A 16,087-nucleotide genomic window follows, 5' to 3' on the forward strand; every position below is an offset into this window, starting at 1 on the left:
GGGTGCTTGCTATGTGCAGGGGAGGAGATACTGTCAGGAGGCTGTGCAGGAGAAGCAATGCTGTGCCCCATGACTGTTCCTCTTCTCCTTGCAGGCAGCTTGCCAGCCCTGGTGTCCCAGCACTCCATCACCCCCATCTCCTTGCCTTGCCGTCTCCGTATCCCAAGCAAAGGTAAGAAGTGTTCAGGAAGCTTTCGGGAGTCAAGAGATCTGGTTGCAGTGAGGACATAGTTTGGCTATAAATCTTGAAACAATCAAATATAATGCCTTGTATGGCAGCTTCCCCACATTAAAGCAGAAAGGGGCATGGGTGTGTGTATTCCAGGCAAGTCGTCATCTCTGCTGCTTGGATTTTATCCAACTAATCTCTATTCAGAGTAGAGCTATCAAAATTAATGTACAAAACTAGCAGGTCCATTGATTTCAGTGTGTCTACTGTTAGCAGGATGCGGCCAAGTTTTCCAGCTACTGTTTCCCATGCTGGTATAAGCAATGTGATGGCTCAGAGATAGAGCTAGGGATCAGTAAGTCTTCAGGTCAGATCCTGACTCTCATGAATTTACCAGGTGGTTCTTGCCACTCAGCCCCACACCCTTCATGTACCTTGCAGTTGCAAGGATTACAAGATAATAACTGCAAAGTGCTTTCCACCCTTGGAAGTACTTCATTAAATGCTAAGGTTTGTGGCAGCTTCATATTTACCACACCTGCAACCCACCTTTCTCTTAAGAAGCCCATGGCAGAAATTTAACTTTACAGCCACCCTGTAGGTTGGGACGAGGGACACTAATCTTTACAGCTGAATGAAGTTTTGAACTTTGTTTCACCACATGCAAGCCCCACATCCTGTAACCACTGTGTGCATGTTAGACAGTGTTCTCTCTCTCCCTTTTCAGATCTTGTGGAGGAGAGCGCAGAGCTGGCTGTTCCCACCAACATGAGCACAGCTGCTGATCTGCTGAAACAGGGAGCAGGTCAGTACCAAAGCAGAGAGGGAGGGCAGTGGGTGTTCATTTTTTTCGACCAGCAGCAGATTAGAGAATTCCACTTCTGATATTCACAGGTGAAGGGGTGCATAACCACACAGAGTGCTAAAGCCCCATTATTATGACTTACTTGCATTAGATCACCCAATGTGGGACTCGAACTCACAGCCATGAGATTAAGAGTTCCATGCTCCAGTGGCTGCGCTATCCCAAAAAAGAAAGGTGGTATACAAATTAAAACTGAAAAATAGAAGTAACAAAACCTTGTTTTTTGTTCTTCATGTAAGTTGAGATGCACAAGAAGCTGAATATTGCACTAGATGTCAGTGTCATTCAAGTAGGAAGATATATTAGGCTATTTTTGTCACAAATAGGTAAGGAGGTCTGAAGGCATTCAGCAGCAGATGCAGCTGTGGAGTGCTGGTCAGTTTGAAAAGCTGCAAAGCAGCAAGGAGAGGATGAAATTCACAGGGGAGAAGAAGTGATTGAGGGAAAGGGTTGCTTAACCCTTTCCTTGTTTCCCACTTCCCACTGCAGCCTCTTCCCAACCAAGGCTCGCTAACATCTAATTCAGACTTTGGTTTCAGCAGCGGAAAATCAAACAAGGATGAAATGGAGGGGATTCTCTTAAGTGTTTGGAAGCCTGAGCAGATGGGGAACTGGGTGGGGTCCGAGCTGTGTGGTTATGGAAGGTGCAAAGTTTTGGACAATCCATCTCTTTCTCTCTCCCCCACCTCCCCTCTTCCAAATTATAGCCTGCAGTGTGCTGTACCTGAGCTCTGTGGAAACAGAGTCCCTGACAGGCCCACAGGCTGTGGCCAAGGCAGCCACCAGCACCCTGAGCGCCACTCCTCGTCCTTCCGCCTGCATCGTGCACTTCAAGGTGTCAGCCCAGGGCATCACGCTCACAGACAACCAGAGAAAGTGAGTCACCAGGATAGCCGTGGGCCAAGCCCCTCCTCTCCTCCTAGTATGCTGTTGTCTTCCCTGCCCCTCTTGATATGTTTTGCTCTTCCCGTGTATTTTATTCTTCCTGTTGTCATGAGAGAGACCCACAGTGGGTTTTGCACCCCTCCTCCCTTCTTGATTCAGGAAAATTCCTTCTACCCACAGGCTCTTTTTCCGGCGCCATTATCCTGTCAGCAGCGTCACTTTCTGCAGCACAGATCCTCAGGACCGCAGGTAACCAGCAGCTTAGCCTGGCTTTGCCACAGGCTTTTGCTTAGCTTGTGCCTTACTCAGAGAACGCCAGTCTGCTGTCAGTGTTCTCTCTAGAGCCTTTACAGCTGTAGCTTTGAGGTTGTGGAGGAGCTTCTAGAAAGGCTCGTCTCTGTGATCTTTCCTGGGCCTCTGGGGGAAATGTTAGAAGTTGTGTTCTAAGAAGAGGCTGTTGTGTAGAGACTATGGCTGGATCAAAAAAAAGTTTCAGGAAAATGCACTGTAAACCTCATAATGGGAAATCACATTGCTGAAAGACGGAACTCCACAATGCCATCTGGTGTCACAGTGTTATAGCACATTTAACATTCTTTTTCTTTACTGATGTCGCTGAGTCCTATATTTGTGTTTCCTACTTTGGTGGGCTCACAAGGTTCTAATTATAAGTGGTTGTGGGTTTTTGTTTGTGTGACTAATAAAATGACCACGGTTATGATAAATGAGTTTGCGCGCATGTGCAGGAGGAGGAATTGTATGTTGTAAAGACCCCCCTAGGGTGGAAAGTGCAATCACTTTGGTTGAGAACAGTGGTTGGGAGCCTTCAACCCACGAGCCAGATCAGGCCCACCAGGCCTTTTCGGGCCAAACATACCCACCTTCCCTAGGCCTGTTGTCATTGTGTTGATTGTGGCTTCTAAAGCCCTGGGGTCCAGGTATCCGAAGCAGCACCTTCTCCAAGGCCAGCCGATGTGATTCCTAACATTGGTGGAGTGGGTTTGTCTCTGCTTATGGTCCCCACTAGGATTCATGGTTCAAGATTGGATAGCAAGGCCCCCCCCCCCCGATTCTAGAATCATGACCCCCTGGAGTTAGGCTTGCCTTCATCATTATTTGCATTCAGGTGTCCGTTGAAGATGTCTTTGTTTACCCAGACCTTTACAGATCAAGCTTTTATTGTCTAATGCCTAACGTCAGCAAGTGATACTATGTTTTAATAATGTTGTTATTTCATAGAGATTTGGGGATTTGTAATTAATACTTAAGTATTTTGTTGTTTTATCTTTTATTGTACATCACTCTGGGCTTCTTTTGGAGGAAGGGGAATTCATAAACCTAATACCTAAAAACAAATAAAGACCTCACAGACAGTTTCTTAAACTTCTGCCCTTTTAAGCTGAGTTTAAATAAATTGTGATGATGGTAAATACACTTTTTCTGATATGGTATTATTCTGTCTGTCTCTCTCTCTTTAATTGCAGGTGGGCTAACCCAGATGGCACTACATCCAAGTAAGCATTGGGGAGGCCAGAGGTCATGTGGCTAACTTTTCAAAGGTCTTGTCAGGCATTGTTTTAACATCCCTCCTGCACAAGAGAATTTGGGCAGGAATAGAGCCCCTCTCTGTGTCCCAGAGACTGCTATTCTTCTTCTTCTTCTTCTTCTTCTTCTTCTTCTTCTCCTTCTCCTTCTCCTTCTTCTTATTATTATATTGCTATTATTACTATTACTACTGCTACTATTATTATTTACAGTGTTTTACAGAGTACAAAAAAAATTGTGTGGATGTTTTTTCCTCCAAAACTCTTTGGTTTTATTCTGGTCCCGAGAGCTGAGCCCTGACTTTCCATTTTTGATGCTGCATCCAGGTGCCTTAACGAGTTGGGGAGGAGGGAGAATCAATTAAAATGGGTACCAGGACCATCTCTCACGCATGCACACACATTTTCAGCAGTGCTTTTCTCTTCCAGGATCTTTGGCTTTGTGGCCAAAAAGCAAGGCAGCCCATGTGAGAACGTCTGCCACCTCTTTGCTGAGCTAGACCCTGAGCAACCGGCATCGGCCATTGTCAACTTCATCACAAAGGTTATGCTGGGGACTCACCGGAGATGAAGGGACACTGCTGCAGATCTCTCTGCAGGCATCTTCTTCTTCCTCCTCCTCCCCACCTTGACCACTGATTTGTGCTGCTCGTGTAATGCGGGGAGAAGCTGTTATTGGGCAGGTTGGCAGGCCCAGGTGGAGTCACTGCTAGGGGGTTTTCTACTCCCCTGCCTCTCTCCCACCTACTGGCCAGCAAAAAGGGCTCTAGGGGGGAGTGGATGTCAAGGCTGCACTCACTTCAGGAGTCTGCATTGCACTGTGTTTTCTTACTAGCAGACAAAGCGCCAATGGATGACAACTTAGAAAAGGACTGTACATCTTTAAATATCTGGCTGATTTTTTTCATAAGCTCAGACAAGGCTCTGCAGCACAACAGTAACTGAAGGCGTCTGGAAGCAATGAATATGTGGAACTGTCTGCATCCATTCAGAGGCAGCATATTGTACCATCCTAGTAGACGAAGAGGTTAGAATTACTCTGGGCAGGCCAAGGGTAGCTTAAGGGCCAGCTTGCAAACACCATGCTGGGGAAATCTGGTTCTTGCTTCTCCGCTGCAAAGCAACAGAAGGCGGGTGGTTCTGTTTGCAGGGTCAAAGCCTCAGCAAAGTGAGAAAAGCACCTGGGAATATCTTTGCTAGGGTTGGGGTTGGGGAGGAGACTAGTGGGCAGGTTAAGCTCTCCCCCTACTTGCTGTTTCCCCCACTCCTGCAAATCCCTTGCATATGGGCATGTGTGCCATTTTGCAGCACAGAACCAGCAGCCAGAGGTCCCAGCCCCATGTCTGCTTCTGATCATGCAGGTCAGTCCAGCCTGGCTATAAATACCCTTCAGACTTATCAAGTACTAACTTTGTCTTCCATTAGTGAGGAAAAGTGCTCAACATGGTAAGATAAGTGATCCATTTTGGAAGTTTTAAGCTAGGTGGACAGCAGTCAGTTCTACTGTTAGCTTTCTGGATGTGTTGAAGTAGATCAGCAAGGATTTGTGACTCCCAAGTTGTGACAACCAGAAAATAACACCCCTCCCAGTGTTACATTACTGAAACAAAGGAGATGGGCAGGGGCCAACCTGGAGTGTTGTTTGTGTGTGTCTGAAAGACTGTGAAAGTGGTTAGAGGGTGTCCGGGTTTTAGTAAAAAATGGAAGTAGATCTCATAAGCCTGAAGCCTGTCCGCCCTGCTTTAAACACTCAAGCTATGGCTGCAAAGCTGGTCTTGGGTGTTTTAGAATTCTAATTTATTTTTTTAATGCCCCTCCCTTCCTTTCATCCTTTGCTGTACCAATATATATTTTATCAGTCTGGCAGTCTTTCTCACCATTTGCTCTGAAGCTTGGATGTGGGTTTCAATTGTTTTCCCACTACTCTTTTCCATTTAGAATGAAAGCCTTGCTTTCTGGATAGGATTCTAAGGCAACAACCCTCCAACTTATTCCAATCTACATCTTGAATAGAACTGAGCAGCACAAGAGCGGCAATTCACTCACACCTCTTGCATAGAGAGTTTAAGTTATCGGGTAGTATTACTGGACCCCCAACTCCTATCAGCCTCAGCCATTACAGCCAAGGGGCAGGGATAATGAGAGCCGTAGTCCAGAGATATTTGGAGGCTCATGGGATCCCTACCCCTAATGTAAACAGCATCCAAAAGGATGCTTGGTCTTCAAATTACCAGGTTACCTTGTGGCAGGAGCAGAGAGTGGCGGCAGCAATGTGTGCTGAACGGACCAGAGCACAGTGAAGAGAATGGGACCAATTGCTCTCATATTCTGATTAAAATTAAAGGCAGCAGTAACCTGGGGGTTAGCAGAGTGAAGAACCAGGTTTTCTGAATTCTGCTCCTAACTCAGGAGTGCAGAGAGACTGAGTACATGGATTTATGGCTGGATCATCTGGACCTGTCTCTGTGGGTGCTTCCGGACGGAGGCTTGGTATTGCAAATAGGTAATTTGGGTATTACAAACAGCCAACAGGTGTGTTTTTTAAATCCGCCAACAGGTGTGTTTTTTAAATCAGATTTTCTGCAAAAATGGGGGGGTGGATCAAAGGCAGGGTGGGGGGACTACCGCTTTATTGCAGCTGCTACAGAACCTGTGCATGTATGGGCAGCACCAATCCCATGTAAGAACCTGTCAGGAAGACCTTTCGAGTTCAATTTCCAGTTCTCTCCAGGGCACAGTTGTAAACAAAGTGCTATTTTTCCCAGCGAAGCAATGAAGAGAAAATTGGAGTGGCCATTTATGGACCAATCAGTTGATATATTTGAAGTTGTATGTGGTTGCTTTCAGATGACCTGTTTATTAAGTCGTCGTTTGCATGTTTGCAAACGTTGGCTGTTTTACTGAGCATTTCTTCTAATTTCTTTGTGGCGAGTTCACATGACACCGCAACAAAGAACTGTTATTCTACCCTTCCCTGTGTATTTCTCATGACTTGCCTTACTATGAAAAGTCTGGGGTGGTGTTTTGTTCTTGGCTTGTTGTGCAAGAGCACAAAAAGCCACTTTAATCAAGCAACCTTAATTTGCCAGTATGCAACTGATTCCCAACTGAAAGTATTGACAGTCTGCAAGTGCTGTATGTTTTTGAACACAAGATTTATCTGCTAGATTAAGGAGCACCTACTAACTGCATATGCACATTTGCAAAGAGGAGCGGGGGCTCTGTTCAGCCCAAGGTCTTGGGAACACCTTAAAAAGCTGTTGAATGGGTTACAGAGGTGTCTTATCACATGCATTCCTCAGAGCTGTGTTGTAACATTGTGTGAGGATATTCCAAAGTGTGTTTCCTTTTCAGAGAAGCAGCAGTGTCTAGTGGATAGAGGCAGCCAGAGAGAGGATGCTATACAACAGCCTAGTCTTGCAATGTTAGCACAAGCCAACTTCTGAGGAGTAAGTGTATGTGAGCCTTTGAACACTCCTGTATTCAAACCTCGCCTTTACTCTTCTTTCACCTACTGTCATTTTCATTGAGGGTAACAGGAAACCCTGCCAGGTGTGTTTCTTCCCTCTAATGAAAGGCATGTGTGGCTTCTTCCCTCCATAAGGAAATGTGCAGCCATTCCTCGCAAAGGGCGTTTGTGTCTCTTCCCTTGTCTGTGCTTTATCCTGATTTCATTAGTGCACTATTTGAGAAGGGGCTGCTATACGTGTAGCAGTTTTGCTGAAAAGAGAACCCCACTTCTTGTACCTTTTTTCCAGCACTGGAATACCATGATAGGAGAACACGCATCTGCTGAAATGCTGCTTTCAGTGTCTCTCCCAGAGGCTCAAAGCCCGGTGAGGCAACTCATTCTTTTGACCACCAAGTAACTTTCAGATTGCTTTCCTGTGACGTGTGTCTTTATTAGCTAAAATAAGAGCAGCTGTTTACTTTGCATTATATCACATTGTTTCATGAGAACCTAATGGAGCTGGAACTAAAACAGGGGTTGGGAACTTGGGGGAGGGAGACCCCAATATTGTTGGGCTACAGTTCCCATCATCCCTGGCCATGCTGGCTGGGGCTGATGGGAGCTGAAGTCACCTGGAGGGACACAGGTTCCCCACCCCTGAGCTACAAAGGTGGTCATATTTGTTTCGCTGTATCACAGCCTTCCCCACCCTGGTGGACCCCAACTCCCACCTGCCCCAGGCAGCATTCTGGCTGGAACTGATGGGAGGTGCAGTTCAAAACAGCTGGAGAACACCAGGTGAGCAAAAGATGCTGCAGTGGGCCATGAAGAACCTATTTCTGGGGTGACTGAAACTTACTTTAAATTAGTCTGTCACTGTAGCTTATGATAGGGACGCGGGTGGCGCTGTGGGTAAAACCACAGTGCCTAGGACTTGCCGATCGTATGGTCGGCGGTTCGAATCCCCGCGGCGGGGTGAGCTCCCGTCTTTCGGTCCCAGCTCCTGCCCACCTAGCAGTTCAAAAGCACCCTTAAGTGCAAGTAGATAAATAGGTACCGCTTTACAGCGGGAAGGTAAATGGCGTTTCCGTGTGCTGCGCTGGTGCAGGCTCGCCAGAGCAGCGATGTCACACTGGCCACGTGACCCAGAAGTGTCTGCGGACGGCACCAGCTCCCGGCCTCTAGAGTGAGATGAGCGCACAACCCTAGAGTCTGTCAAGACTGGCCCGTACGGGCAGGGGTACCTTTACCTATAGCTTATGATAGAATAAAAATATTAAATCATCACCTTCTCTGGCAAACTGCCTAATCTCTCTATTTTATAAAGGTTAAAATGGGGGTTACAGAGGGTGTCTCATCACAAGCATTCCTCAGGGCTGTGTTCTTACACTTTGGAATATCCTCACACAATGTCTCTCCTTTTCAGAGAAGCAGCAGTGTCTAGAGCTGGGGTTGTCAACCTGGTCCCTACTGCCCACCAGTGGGTGTTTCAGGATTCTGGGTGTGGGGGGGGGGGGTTCTACGGCACAAGCTGAATCCTCCTTCCATCAAGCACTGGTGGGCAGTAAGGAAATTTTACCATCAAGAAAGATGCATTAGTGGGCGGTAGGTATAAAAAGGTTGACTACCCCTGGACTAGATGATCCTGGTGGTCCCTTCCAACTCTTTGATTCTATGAGAAGGTCTAGGATTATGGGTCACAGGGCAAGGAGAGTCTACGTGAAATACATAAAACCTAAGCTAGCAAAGGCCCTGCTTAAAAATAAGCAGACCACAGCCTGAATTGTTCTACCATTAATATGGCTAGAAAACTTTGAATGATTCTTCCCTCTAAAAACTGGGAACTGTATGATGTTGCATTAATAGCGTGGACAATTGCTGCCATTTTGATTTCTAAGCTGCTTCTTAGGTGCAATCTACTAAGCCCTGCTGTTGCTCATTGGTGGGTGCCATATGTAAACAAGTAGAAAAAGAGCAGCAGCTGAGCTTGGTTCTGTGTGTGTGTGTGTGTTGTGCTTTTTTACGCAACAAAGCAAAGAAGCCACCAATATTATTAAAGACGGCACATCAGTAGAAGAGGAGAAAATGGGGCTCAGTTAGCCCCCAAATCTTTGAGGGGTGGAGGGAGGGTTGGGTTTAGTACAGAGATCTATTTTTGTCTACTAAAGAATTTATATATGGATGTTAGCCAGAGATGTCTTGATAATATATATCTATATATAAGGGGAGGGGGGAGCTGCAGGACTAAGCCTGGTTATTTTTTATATCTGTATTTTTCTTCTCTGTGTATAAACGGCAACACACCTTCTGTTTACTTCTTAAAATTAACACCCAACGGGTGCTTGCTCTACTTTTGCTATTTGGCACCTGTGTCTGTCTTTCAATCACTGTCTTGTTTAGCTTCTCACTTTGGGAAGGGGAAAACAAAAGCTGCAGCAGGCAAGGCCTGGAGATTCTCCAAGCAGGAGTCCTTTCTTGCAATCTGAATTTCTCCTTGTGCTTTTAGCACCAGAAAGAGGTTATGGCCACACTTTGGATGTGCCCTAGCTACAGCTACAGGAACTAGTCACATGCAACAGCAGGTAGCCCTAGCTCCAGACGTTCCAATTCCACACACAGAAACAGATACAGCTTGCCACTTCAATATCATCATGATGCACATTTGCCACTGTTGGGTGGGGAGAAGGCCACGTCCACATGCAGCGCACACTTAAAATCACAATATCGTAGACTTTGAAGGGCCCCAAGGGCCAGCTAGTGCAACCAGTGAGGGCACTGTGAAGATATAAGGTCCAAACAATGGAGAATGGGGCCAGGGTGTAGCGAAGCATTATAAAAATAACACAGAAGCCTATTCCAGTGCTGGATAAATATGGACATTTCAACTTTATTGGATGTATAAAGATTCTTTCTACAGCGATGCAGCAGGAACCGGTGCCATGCAGAGCTGGAGAGGAGGAGGTTCTGTTCAGACCAGACAACCGTCGGCTCACACAGCCCAAGAGCAGGCTGCACAACAGGGTGCAGGGTGACAGTATTTTGGCTCTCTCCAAGGACTGCAACAGCAAAGCCTGCTGATCTCTCTCTCTCTCACTCACTGGCATCCCACTCAAGTATTAGGTTATTTTGGTGATAGGAAGCAGCCACCAGTGGAAGTCTGCAACAGCAGCATGGATTAAGGTTGAAGAAGGAGGTGCTGTCACATTTCCAAAGAGTCTGGGGTGGTTGCTGGCACAACATCAACATTCAAGCAAGAACGAACCACAAAGGGATGCTTATGTTCCCAACCCACCTATTAAAAACAGTACAATTGCAACAAAGAGGGAGCCAGTGCAACTATTTGCAGGACCACCAGCTTCTGAGAAAACTAATAGCAGCAATAGGGCCAAAAGGGCTAGTGTAGGGGCCTGTCCTTCCCCTGTCTGCCGCCCCCAAGGATCAAGGATCTCCTGCCATAGATTAGCCACACCTACACAAGTGACATCGTGACAGATTCTTACAGTTCTGAAGAGCCTTTGAATAACCTCAGAGCCAAAACAGGTAAGCTTACAAGACAGCAAGCACAACGCAGAGGACAAGAGACCTAGAGCGCAAAGGAAGACAAGGGCAGGCCTACACATCAAGGGCCAGCCCTCATTAACTTGGAGGAGAAAGAGAAAACGCTTTACAATCAAACTGCAGGGCACATTTCACGCCCCATGTCTCTGCTTGCTCCCACTCCCACTTACAAAATGGCAGTAGCAGCAGTACAGGTTTGCAGCAGCATTGCACCCAGGACAAGCACCACCCTTCCAGGGTCCAGCATCAATTATTTGAGGGATCTCAATGGCTCAAGAAAGGGAGCTGGGAAGAAGGCAGGGTGCCCTCACAACACACCTCCTCCAGACTGGCACTAGGAAGAAGGCATGCTAGCACAATAGCAGGAAGGGAGTTCAGCATGGATCGAAGGCCGCCCGCCTCCTTTAAACAAGTGATGTGACAGGGAGGTGCACACAACACACAGGGAAATACAGTCAAAGAAAGATTTTTACCATCTGTATAACATTCCCTCATGCAATCCTCAAAATTGGTACGGGCTCCTCTCGAGCTACGTTTCAACTGGAGGAGCAAGTGTACATTAAAAAGTGGCAAAGGGATTTGCAGGGAAACCAGAAAGGCAAGATGTTGTGGGGCTGGCCTGCAGCTGGGGAGGGCAACAAATATCTGATGCAATATGGTGCACAGGAGTGGTAGAGAGCCACTGTGCTGTTCCATCACAAAACGGGGCCCGTTGCATTCAGAGTGCAACGAGGCCAGGCCATATCCCAGCCTCCCTTTCAAAAGCTCAGAAGCGAGAGCCACAGACTCGGAACATTGTGATTGGGAAGAGAGTGGGACACTGTCCCAGTAATTAATCCCAGACCTGCTTGGGAACAAGAGCCTCAGGATTGATCCAGCATCCAGCAATGGTACAAGGAGCCCCAAAGTATCTGCAACCACATAGGATTTTTTTTTTGGGGGGGGGGAGACCAAGATAGGTGGGCTCAGGTGGTGTTAGCTAGACAGATATCTATATGATCTATATGGCCCCACAGACAAAATGCTGCCCCTGGAGGCAGAGGCTGCAAGTCCAACAGAGAACAACCTGAACAGCAGGCCAGTCCAAGGAATGGCAGCAGGAAAGAGAGCGGCTCCCCACACCCCTTCATTCTCAGCCGCTGAGTGGGTGCAGATCTACCTTGACCTTCTCTCCACTGCTCAGCATCCCAATAGTGGGATAAAAGCCCCCAGACGGCACCACAGCATCTTTCTTGCCAATGATCTTCCCATTGCGCGTGAAGAACACCTGGGAGGGAAAAGGGGTGGGAAGAGAGAGAAAAGAAACACAAGACTTCAGATTAGATCAGTGCAGTTTAGCTCTGCAGTTGATTCTCCTTCTGCAGAACCAGGCTCTGGATGAAATTTCCCAAAGGCAGATTGATTTGTTATGTGCTTAAGAACAATGCACAAAATTAGATCAGCTTCTACAAACTCAGTTGACTAAAAAAGTCAATATAAAAATCTGCTTTAAAAATAATAATAATTAAAGACTATAGGTGACAACCTAAGACAGTCAACTAAAGTCTCTTATCCAGTTCTATTCAAGCTTCCAAGCGGTCAGAGCAAAAGCAAAGTCCAGTGCCCCACCCAAATCTATTAACAGCTATTTGTAATCCAGGGTTTCCTATAAGGCAAGGAACCAATTCTTAGCAAGTACAAGCCCAGCTTGGGCATAAAGGAATCTCTGAGACAAAATGCACGAACAGCTACCTTAACCTGATCTGTATCTTGCTGGACTGCACCACTTCAGGCTGCAGGTGGGAAGATTAAGCATTTGAATGTTCAGTTTTAGAAAGGTCTCCTTCCACATACACAGCTAGAGGAAATGTGCTACTAACTCGAGCATTAGCTGATTTGCTAGATTTGTATGTGCTCAGAGTTCTGTTCCCCCTGTCCAAAAAAAATCAGGGAACATCCAGAAATTGACACCCCCTCCCCACTCTCAGTCTGAAGTAATACAATCTATAAAGAGATATTATCACATGGCATTGCTTATTACCTAATTCACTGTTCCCATCTTGATCTAGACAGTGACAAACCAACATTACCAGCAGTGCATGTCAGCAATGGGAACTCAAATATTGGCACAACGCTGGGATCTCAAGTTCTTTGTGACCTCAAATCTGGGAGTAAAGCCACCCTGGAGAATTGCTAATAGCAGCCACCAGGGGAACCTTAAACACAATGAGAAAACTAGCATAAACCAGACCAAGTGATGACGGACAAGATGATAATCATAGAGCAACGGGAGCATGACTTTTTCTCTTCCCTAGCATATACTGGGAACAGAACCACAGAAACTCCCAAGGGGCTGACAACAAGCTAGCTGCTTTACAGAGGCCTGTAGCCTATCCCTTGACAACACTGGTAGACGTATGAAACAGCTGTCAACTTAAGTGGCTGAGCTCCTGCCTGGTAGGACCCTGCCTTCTGACTGTGGACTAAGATGACAATAACCATGTGGTTAACTATGAAGTGCAGCCAACAATATTCCTCTCAACACCACGTTCAGGGGGCAGGATCCCACATTTTGCACTGAACTGTCCAGGGAAAGGCAGCTACTAGATCCTCCAGAACTGTGTCAGGGAGCACAAAATTTAGCATCCTGGGAGACATTTTATTATACTATAAGGAATAAAAGATTCTAGCCTCTATGGCTGCAAAGCTAGACCTTCTGGTACCTCTGAAACCCGAAGGGGGGAGCTAAAAGAAAAAGCTCCCAACTCTAAAATGAGATTCTGTAGCCTGAAGAAATTTGCTCAATGCAAGTAGTTTTTCTCTAGCTACACATTATGAGAAGCATGTAATGAGAAGAAATGCCCAGATCATTTGAAAAGTGTGCTTATTCTTCCCTCCCTGCTTTATATTTTAGAATTTCAAAAGTTATTGCCACATATTTATGTTTGCAGCCATTAAGGACTAGAAACCATTTTGGAAAAAAACAAATGGAAGCCAAGAGCTGCAGATGTTAAATGTTAAAGTGAGATACCAATACTCACAGCCCTATTTGTGATCAAGTATCTTCTAAAACTCTTGTATTACCTGCTCAATAGTGGAAGCTACTTGTGGAACCACTAATATGCGGAAAATAAAAGTCGGAATTATATGCTAAGGGAACCTACATTCTGCAACCAGAATTATTCAGGTCACCAACCAGGGGGAAGGGGTACAACCAGAAGGGTAACAAACATTGGTAATGTGCAAGTTGCAAGGTAGCCTTCCCCAAATCTTCCTGGAGTAGAAGCCCCATCATTCCTGAACACTCACTGTGCTGGCTGGAGCTAATGGGAGCTAAAGTTTAAACATCTTGAGGGTGCCCTGTTGGAGAAGGCTGTTGCAAGGGTAGGGCTCAGCCAATAAACCTGATGCATGCATTTCCTAAGGGAACTTAGGCTGCTCTGTTTCTTGCTTCCAAAGAGAAGCCATTCTACTTTCTCAAGCACTTCCTGATTTGAGAAAGGGACAGTTCCACTCTTCTAAACGTTGTGTTTTAATTCCATTTGATCTTGATAGAAAGAAGTAACTCTTGCTGGCACTTACCACCACTTTCTTGCCTTCATGTTCTTGCTCCATGTCTTCCCCATCCTCTTCCTCCTCCTCCTCCTCTTCAGCTTCCTGGTGCAAGTAAAGGACATTCCTCACGCCTCGCGGTTTGGCCCGGATAGCCACCGTGTCACAGCTGTCATCACTGTCACCTGTAGGGCACCCACACCCCTATATAATTCTTGCCATGAATTCATGCACGCCAGTCAACCACTACAGGAAAATCATTCCAAGGGTAGGCTTGACAGCCACAAAACTGCCTCTGGCTCAGGTCTACAGTCACTAAGGAAGCTTCCTCCCTCAAACCCTTTAATGGTAAGCACAGCTTCCCTACCCTGTTCTCTGTCTAGCACTCCTCTGGCAGTGAAGAACCTTTAGAGCTCTTGCTTCTAGGGAAGAGGGTGGCAGGAACACTAGGCCATCAGAATCCTCAGGGAAGAGGGCAAAGTGAGGCCAACAGCTGAGTTCCAACTTCAGGAACATGGCAACATTGGTCACCTTGCACAGTAGAAGGACCAGGTGAGGAAAGTACGAAGATACGTTATCCCAATGCCACCATGCCGGTTTAATCCAGGCTTGCAAATGAGCCAGCTGCCTTGCCAGCAGTGGAACTAAAAATTGCTTCTAAGTAGCCAAAACGTGAGTCTTACTGAAGTTAGGTTTTAAAAAACCCACCACCCCAATCTGTACACACACACAAGTTTAGACCATAGATGACCAATATAAACATGCTAAGATTTCAGCTTGCTAACACATCCTATTTGTCAGAGTGGTGTTATACAATGTACTAGAGAAAATAGATTAGTCCTAACATTACTACTACTACTACTACTACTATTATTATTACTACTACTACTATACCCCACCCATTTGGCTGGGTTGTCCAAGCCCCTCTGGGCAGCTTCCAACACTTACAAAAACATCAAACATTAAAACTTCCTGATACGGGGCTGCCTTCAGATGTCTCCGAAAAGTTGTCTGCAGAAACTTGCCAATGCAAATCAAGCTCTGTTCACACAAGCATGTTATGACTCAGAGCCATCCACTGTGATGTATTTATTGCTTGCTTTACTTAGTATCATGATTCACCAAGTTCTAGACACTCACCTTCGCTGTCAAGGATGTAGTCACGCGGGAACATGATCCCACAGCCCATAATGTCTCCCTTGTAGCAACGAGGCCCAAAGGGGTCGCCCACTCCACTCCCATGAAAGATCTTGCCATCATCTGCAAAAGAGAAAAGATGCACCATTGATAAAGTCTAGGAACAAATCTGGAAGAAAATGCTGACCTCAACCAGCACATGAAGAAGAAGAAGAAGAGTTTGGATTTGATATCCCGCCTTTCACTCCCTTTAAGGAGTCTCAAAGCGGCTAACATTCTCCTTTCCCTTCCTCCCCCACAACAAACACTCTGTGAGGTGAGTGGGGCTGAGAGACTTCAGAGAAGTGTGACTAGCCCAAGGTCACCCAGCAGCTGCATGTGGAGGAGCGGAGACGCGAACCCGGTTCCCCAGATTAGGAGACTACCGCTCTTAACCACTACACCACACTGGCTCTGGGTATTCCTGCCTGCCCCCACAATACCAGCAAAGCAAAATGCTGATGTCTCAAAAGCTCAGGTGGAGATGCCATAGGTATCCCCTAAGCCACACTGTCCAGCCAAGCCATACCTCATCGCTTGAGCTTGGAGGGGGGTGTTACAGAGAGAGCATGTATGTATGAATGAAAGGGAAAGAGAGCATATCTATACACACACACACACACACACGGGTGAGCAACCTGTGGCCCTCCAGAAGTTATGGGACTCCCAACTCCCATCAGCACCAGCCACTATGTTCCATGGTGAGGGACAATGAAAGTCGATATAAAGGGACTCTGCCTAACTTTCAATTCACTTGGAGTCTTCCCAGTGTTTACTCAGACAAGCTCAAGGATTGCATAACTCTCTTGTTCCCAAGTCTCGGGAGCTCTGCTGAGCTGTGGACTAATAGCTATGGGAGTGCAGTTTTCTGGAACCTGAAACATCAGCCTCAGGGTTTTATTGTGATT

General features: G+C 46.4%; 2 protein-coding genes across 10 annotated transcripts in view; one reads left to right on the forward strand and one right to left on the reverse strand.

The window, feature by feature from the left end:
* The window catches only part of TNS2 (tensin 2), a 135,241-nt gene extending 130,059 nt beyond the window's left edge, over positions 1-5,182 (forward strand). For all 5 annotated transcript variants that reach the window (XM_082207773.1, XM_082207777.1, XM_082207775.1 and 2 more), the window contains 6 exons: positions 95-172; positions 897-974; positions 1,742-1,910; positions 2,100-2,168; positions 3,404-3,433; positions 3,893-5,182. In XM_082207773.1, the coding sequence (XP_082063899.1) occupies positions 95-172; positions 897-974; positions 1,742-1,910; positions 2,100-2,168; positions 3,404-3,433; positions 3,893-4,034 (566 nt within the window). In that variant the 3' untranslated portion in view covers positions 4,035-5,182. The remainder of the gene's footprint in view (positions 1-94; positions 173-896; positions 975-1,741; positions 1,911-2,099; positions 2,169-3,403; positions 3,434-3,892) is intronic.
* Positions 5,183-9,768: 4,586 nt separating this feature from the next.
* SPRYD3 (SPRY domain containing 3) overlaps positions 9,769-16,087 on the reverse strand; it is a 47,829-nt gene continuing 41,510 nt past the window's right edge. For all 5 annotated transcript variants that reach the window (XM_082208605.1, XM_082208604.1, XM_082208607.1 and 2 more), the window contains exons 9-11: positions 15,144-15,263; positions 14,034-14,188; positions 9,769-11,739 (exon numbers count right to left, since the gene is read on the reverse strand). In XM_082208605.1, coding sequence (XP_082064731.1) covers positions 11,605-11,739; positions 14,034-14,188; positions 15,144-15,263 — 410 coding nt within the window. In that variant the 3' untranslated portion in view covers positions 9,769-11,604. The remainder of the gene's footprint in view (positions 11,740-14,033; positions 14,189-15,143; positions 15,264-16,087) is intronic.

This window comes from Podarcis vaucheri, assembly GCF_965113315.1.
Source record: "Podarcis vaucheri genome assembly, chromosome: 2".
Lineage (NCBI taxonomy): Eukaryota > Metazoa > Chordata > Lepidosauria > Squamata > Lacertidae > Podarcis > Podarcis vaucheri.